The sequence below is a fragment of the Clupea harengus genome, chromosome 5 (genome assembly GCF_900700415.2).
Source record: "Clupea harengus chromosome 5, Ch_v2.0.2, whole genome shotgun sequence".
NCBI classification, from domain to species: domain Eukaryota; kingdom Metazoa; phylum Chordata; class Actinopteri; order Clupeiformes; family Clupeidae; genus Clupea; species Clupea harengus.
The window spans coordinates 10,192,036-10,199,400 of NC_045156.1; the positions used below are offsets into that span (position 1 = coordinate 10,192,036).

The 7,365-nt window shown below is 42.5% G+C and overlaps 1 protein-coding gene across 2 annotated transcripts in view; it reads right to left on the reverse strand.

Annotated features, from left to right (window-relative positions):
- The window catches only part of LOC105909849 (alpha-1,3-galactosyltransferase 2-like), a 33,545-nt gene extending 26,622 nt beyond the window's left edge, over positions 1-6,923 (reverse strand). Inside the window, exons 1-2 of one of the 2 annotated variants that reach the window (XM_031567658.2) lie at positions 6,345-6,923; positions 6,055-6,108 (exon numbers count right to left, since the gene is read on the reverse strand). In XM_031567658.2, the coding sequence (XP_031423518.1) occupies positions 6,055-6,059 (5 nt within the window). In that variant the 5' untranslated portion in view covers positions 6,060-6,108; positions 6,345-6,923. Of the gene's footprint in view, positions 1-3,295; positions 4,135-6,054; positions 6,109-6,344 lie in introns of those variants that run through there. The other variant, XM_031567657.2, reaches the window with a different exon arrangement.
- Between the last annotated feature and the right edge of the window lie 442 nt (positions 6,924-7,365).

Sequence of the window (7,365 nt, forward strand, 5' to 3'; positions counted from 1 at the left end):
TTAAAAAAAAAAGAAGTAGCGGTTCAGGCACCGTTTAGGCACCGGTATCGTTTTAAAAGTATCGGTTTAGCACCAGTATCGGAAAAAACCCAAACGATACCCATCCCTAATTGTGTACTTTCAGATACATATCTGTGTGTACAGGCCTCATCGACAGCATCGGAGAGGGTTTTCTCCTGTGCAGGTCATGCGATTAGTCAGGAAAGGTGTCGCATTTTGCCGGAGAAGGCAAATATGCTGATATTTCTACAAAAGAATTGCTGAAGTATTGAAGCTGTAGTGTGTGTACAGAGTGTGTGTGTGTGTTTTGTATTTATTTGTATTTATTTAAGTATAGTCTAAACTTTTGTTAACAGTTCATATATTATTTAAGTTTTAAGTTAAAAAGTGTTTTGTATTTATTTATATATATAATCTACTTTAAACAGTTCATATATTTGGCAATAAAAAAAGCCTTTCTTAAATGTCGTCAATCGTAATTTATTACTATTATTTTTTTATTTTTTTTATAAAAGTATCGGTTCCGGCACCGTTTAGGCACCGGTATCGTTTTAAAAGTATCGGTTATGTACCGGTATCGGATAAAAAACAAACGATACCCATCCCTATTCATGGGTGCCAGCCCGCCCGTGACTGTGCGCAGCCTGGCACCACATCAGGTCTCACTAGTGTCACTGTGGACCCCGTGTCCACAAGAGCAGTGCAGGGAACCCCCTCTACGGTCACTGGGACGTGACAAAAGTCCCCAACACAAGTCCGCCCTACCACTACCACAGGCTCCGTGGGCATGTTGTCGTCTGCTTCTGGGGGGTGGGCCCTGACTCCCCCGTCTGTGTTGTCGGGCCTTTCCTGCAGACGACGAAAAGGAAGAGGATGGGGCTGGGGTCCGCACAGCCTCCCCTATGCGGACCCCGGGTCGTTTCCCGGACCCTTGGGTGCTTTTGGGCACTGCCTGAGGAAGTGACCAGGCTGGCCACACCCCCAACACACCCTGGGGGATGTGTGCGGGGTACGGGTTGACTGGATAGACATAGCCCGTATCAGTTCCGTCAGCTCAGATGCCCATGCCGGCTTCTCCAGGCCATCGTTGGTGCCCACTGCCACTCTTGTTATGGGCATGCTCTCACTGTGGCTACCTCCAGCTGGCACACCCGATACAAACTCCCTCTCTAACTGCTAACTCCAAAGCAGCCTGCAGAGATCGAGGGTGCTCCAGCTGTACCTGCACACGCAGCTCAGTGGGGGACAGAGCTCTGATGAACTGGTCTCTTGCCAGCTCGCTCTGTACATCAGGTGGCATGTGTGCATATGCCTGCCGAGTGAGGCTCTCAATGCCATTTGCAAATGCCCGCAGGGGCTCCCCTGGGAGTCTGTACCTGTTGCTGAGTTCATTTTGGCTGCACACATTGTCCAAAGCGCCTCTTTAATGCAGCCACCAAAGCCCCATAATCATGCCTGTCTTCTGGGCTAACCACCAAGAGGCATTTTAATTAAGGTGACCAGACGTCCCCGGTTTCCAGGGACAGTCCCCGTTTTTGGTGGCCTGTCCCCGGCTGGAGCTGTCCCCGGAAATGTCCCCGGTTTTCACTGTGACCAACAACAGACCCGGGATACAAATTTAAAAAAGAAAGAAAGAAAACAATGACCAAACGTTTAGTTGCGTAGCCTACACGCCACAGGCTCAAGCAAGCCAGCCAGCAGCCAGGGGGACAAGCTCTAGCTCAGAGCTCAAAGATGTTCTAGAATGCCCGTCTTTGTAGTATTTTGATTGGTGGAATATGCAGCGCGGTAAAATCTTTGCCCTTAGCTTCTACTTTTTTTATTCAGAGACAGATCGCGTCCATTCATTCATTCAGCCAGCTAGCTCTGGCAAATCGAGTACAAGACAGGATAGCATTGGGATAGGCAATTAGCAACGGCGTTTATTGTAAGTGTCATTGTTTATCATCTATGTCATATATTATGTAACCTATGATATGTATGTAGCTTATGATCTACAATTTGCAACAATGTGAGTGTTAAGCAGCAGCTATCTGTCGGTCAGGTGTCAGCCACAGCTCTACTTGCTAACTAACTTTGTTAACTTTTTACAGTACTATGACATTTCGGTTTCATTAGTCTGGGTTACTATTGAGAGGTAGATGGCAACTTGTCAATAAATTAAACCACTTGAAAGCAAGAAAATACTCCATGAACTCGTACATCCAGTTGCGCTTCCCGCTTACGTCTGTCTCGTTGTTTGTGTGACAATGACAATAAAGTACTTTGATCTTTCATAGTTCAGTCTCACCAGTTCAATTTTAAGCAGTGGGTTTCAATGTGCTAACATCTTTAAATGAGTCATGTGCTTAGGCTACATAGATAGACAATTACAGGTAGCCTAGAATAATGGTAGGCCCACATTACTTAAAAACAAACACAAAAAAACATGTGTTCTTGTGGTGGTCTCTTACAAGACACTAATGAAATGTCTTTTTCCCGCATTAACTTCACATATTCTTTATCAACAAATATGTCAACTGGTAGTGTCACAGAACTTGTTGTTTTTTAGATTTTTCAGATCTCCCTCCCTCACCTTGACATTGCTTGGATTTTCTAAAATTGTATTTTGAATCTTTTTGTTTGTTTGTTTCTTCAATTTAGGTAGCCTATAGTATTACCTAAAAAACAATTCCAAAGATCCTGGAGTCTATGGGCCTGATCTGTATGTTCATAGTTCCAGCTGATTTTCACACCGAATATAGGAATACAGTGCATTCAGTTGCCTCAATGGCCTTTTTTCTATTTTCTATGCTGGAAAAACCTACACCTGTCACCCATCCGTGCAGACCAGTCACTTATCAGCCAAACACAGAGGTTAGGCCTACTGCAAGGAAGCTTGTGCATGACATCAACAAAGTTCTTATTGGTTCTTATTAACTGGCAAAAGGTTGTTACCTTTACTACTCTTCGTTTCAGCCACTTTGTGATTAGTTTTAAGAAGAAAACTCTTTGTTTGACATTCCCCTTGTGATTTACGAACAAGGGTAAGATAAACTGCCTTCATGAATAAGGGCCCAGTCAGTGTCCCCGTTTTTCGATTACAAAGACAAAAATATGACATGTTTTGGAGATGTTAACGTGTCTGAACTGAAAATGTCCCCGGATTTTGTCTCAGAAATCTGGTCACCTTAATTTTAATGCATCGTCTGTGAGGCACATTGCAAGCTGCAGGGCTTTCTCTCTCTCTCCGTCCACTCCCCTGCATGAGCCAGCAACTCAAACTGTGCATGGAAGGCCTCCCAATCTGACTTACCCCCGTACTTGGGTGTTTTTACTGAGGACCATGTGCTATGGGCGCCGCCATGATTGACGTTCTTACAGTCACAGTCCGCCCCTCCCCCACTCCTCGGATGCTCCGCGCGGGACTTTGACTTTGAACCTGCAGCCATGCCAGCCTCCGAAGCCATCCTCGCCGCCGAATCCCGTAACCGAGATCTTGCCTGTTCCATCCTCTGAAACTCCTCAGACCATCGGCCAGGACCACTGTCTCCCTCCTCCTTAACTTTCACGCCAGAAAAGTTCTCCATAACGTTAAACAATGTCCTCCGCAAAAAACGTAGCCGCTAGCTAAACTGATAATTAACTACCAAAAAAAAAACGATAAAGAACTTGTCTCCCTAGCTCACTCACTTTATTTATAGTTCACTTCTGACACCAATTGTAGCGATCTCAGGCACTACTCAGAGAGGAGTTTCTGTAAATGATTACTTTATTGTTTACATCCATGGGAACTTTAATCACTGTGACTGCTCATCACTAAACCGAGAGCTCAAAGAGACTCAACAACAAGAAACACGTTATCTTATCCAGGTGTCCCCGCCCCCCGGCTACTCTGCCAGCCCCCCGCAGCGCATAGCAACCCACACATGAGCTGCCGCGGCTGACAGAGAGCAAGGACACAGGCACACAGACATCACAATGAACATTAACATTAAAACATCAACACATACAGGTCGCTACAGTATCAACAATACGCAGTTTTTATAATAAGGCAGAGTTGTATAATTTAGACAATTGTATTTATCTTTGCAAAGAGGGAGAAAATTAAGCAATATAGTACGAGTGCATGTGGGGTAGGTAAGGGATATTCCCACGGGTGGTGTTCGGCCGTAGCCACGAGGCCAGAGGCCGAGTGGCGCAGGCAACAACACCCGTGGCAGGGTTGCCAGGTCTGTGTGACAAAACCAGCCCAATGGCCAATCAAAACCAGCCCAAAACCAGCCCAATGGCCAATAAAACCAGCCCAAAAACCAGCCCAATATCAGAACTCAAAATATGCCCCTGCCAAACCATATAGACTGCTTTTAAAGTCCAACAGCATTGCTATCATTGCCAAATGTATTGTAATATCTACAAAGTAACACCAAATGTTTAGTATGCCAGCATTAAAAGCAGTTTTCCCTAAACAGTTATTTCACCTGGGTCCTAAAATGGCCTTGTGTAATTAGATAGAGTTGGGATCGAGTGGCGGGAGACAGAGCATTTTAGGTGCGTGTGTGTATGTGGGTGTGTATCCATGTCCATGTGTGTACGTGCTGATCTGGAGTCAGTTTGGTAGGATTTGGGTATAAATACATTATTTCATTTAAAATATGGATTTTTATTTAAAGATATTTATGTAATTTGCATGCAAAATAGGTCTACTCGAACCAGCGGACAAAAAATGCAACCCGTGGCAACACTTCAAAAGTAGCCCAATTCCGCGGGAAAACCGCGGACCTGGCAACACTGACCCGTGGGAATATCCCTTACCTACCCCACTCGCACGAGTACTATATTGCTTAATTATAAAACCATTTTATAGTCACCCAATTAACATTTAAACACGACGTTATTGATTTAAAAATGTTTATTTCGCCATTGTTTCTCCGCAACAAAAAAATAGTTCCATTGTCAACGTCTTTTAACTTTGAATTAACGGTTATTGCTTAATTGTATCAACGTGCTATAGAATGTTTCATCGCGGAGTGATTTATTATTAGCTGTGAAAAGTCCGAGTTGGAATGTCCTGGGATATTCCAACTCATGGAACGTCTCTCGTCCAATCAGAAACAGCTAAATAATTCAATAGAACCCAATTGTTTTATAAATTACAACATCACTGCTGCCAACTCAACTCCGAAGGGGCAGTTCCTTCTTGCAGCGTTTATAGTGTTGACTCTCAATCTCGATGTTGTAAACGTTGATCAATCAATTTGGTATGAACAGAACCCATCTTTAAGACACATGTTTACTCTGTGACATTTTCACAGAGTAAATTACTTCTGTGACATTTGACAGAATGTATGGTTATTCTTGGCCCAGCATCCTGTTCTGCTTCTAGGCGCAAGATGCACTCTGCGCAGACAGTTTCAAGCAAGTTTAAGCAAGTTAAAACTATGATCAACAGAATTTCCTAACGGGGTGATGAACTGCTGGAGATCCCGTTCTGTGTGTACGGTAGTCCAATGCAGGTTGTTTTTTTATATAGGTCTGTTTTGTATATTTCTTTGTCAAAATGAATTTGAATTGTATTTGACTTGCTAGGTATAGCTTCCTACGGACACAAGGCTCATTAAAAAAAAAAAAAACAACAGGCACCCTCTACCCCAGTTACTGTGAACATACAAAATCGCAGACTGCGGTTTTAATTGCACTCAGTAGGCAAACCGTACACTTCTTAGACTATCTCTATTCTATCACTCGCCTTTGTCGTCTTTTACCTTGAACCTACCGAGCTACCAATTGCATTCTATGAGTTTTCTGCTTTACATACACTCAAAAAACAAGGTTAAAAAAGAGAAATTTCAGATGGGATAGTTGTCTGTACTTTTTGACCATCTCCTGTAAACGTTGATCAATCATCCTAACTTCAAGGAATTATTATGGGAAGAAGTAGCCAAAATATTCTGACAGTTGCTTGGAAGGATATTGTACGAAACGCATAAGAATAGGCCTACTGGTATACCATAATCATTTTGCACCCTTGCCTCGCCAACATAAACCGCTATCGTGCTGGCTCTCATATCCTACCTCATTATGATTAAGGGTAAAACTTCCTCAAAGTAGCTTATGTGTTGAAAATGCCTGTAATCACAAGGGAAAATTCACACAAAAACGAACATTAGCTTGGATGACACACGTCCTTCAAAAGTCTATACATAAGATAGCGAATTAACAATTAGACGAGTGTATGTGAACAAAATCACATAGGCTACAAAAAATTAAATATTTTACAGTTTATGGAAAGGATGAAATCTTACAATAAGAAGAAATCTCATAATCTTTAAGATAGGCGACCCTGCTGAAGAAAGGATGCTTACCTTATGACTCCTTACGCTACGATTCAGATTCAGACTGATAAGTATCGCGTTACTAAAAGCACACCCACACCTCAGCATAGAACCCAGGAAATAGCAGGCGGGTCGCCAAAACTTAGATCTGTGAAAAGCTTGCTGGATAAAATTAATAATTCAAAATAACAGCTCAATTTCAAGTTTAGGTATGACTATACTGAAATAATGGAGAAATTATCTTTATTATCCGTCTGTCTAATTACTATGGTTAAGTTCAACTATGCTTTTGGGAAACAAAACATTAACAATTACATGCTCATGAGGAAGCTGTGTTTATTTAATCAACTCTCACAAAGCAAAACTAAAAATAGTGGACACACAGGTTTTGTGTTCAAACCCACAGAACACATTCTTTTCAGTTTTAATTGCACCTCTGAATTCGCCCAGACAAAGTAGCTGCTGTAAGGTTGATTTTTTTTTTAAGGTGAGAGTCTTTCACTTTTCCTACTGAAGAAATTGCATTTCACCATAAAGTAGCGTAAGACCTGAGGACATTGTAGAAATGCAAATAAGGTATGGGAGTGTTGGTCAAAGAGCTTTCATATCATACTGAGATTCCTAGGGTATACAGCCCTGCCTCTATAAACATAGTCGGACTGAGCCATAAACAATCCCAGCCAGTCAACACACACATGGTTCAGGAGCACGGAAGGGAGGGGTGCAATTGAATTGGCTGTTGAGCTCAAATTTTAGCCTTTTTACTATCCCTTCCAGCTTACTCACTTTTGTGTTCTTTTATCTTTATTGATGTTATCCGAAGAATACGCCTCTGCATCCGATTCAAAGTTGCCGATTCTTTAATCGCGAACCACGCAATAGCCAATCAGTTAGGGGTGTGTGTGATTTGGAAGCCTACGTTGTTCAGAGGGGCGGGGGTAATCAGAAAAATTTAACCAAGAGGGCGGAGTATCGGGAGTCTGTTACTGGGAAATATTTTATGTGAATAAAGGTTTCTACACGTCTTTTTATATCAACTCGGTTTGTTGTT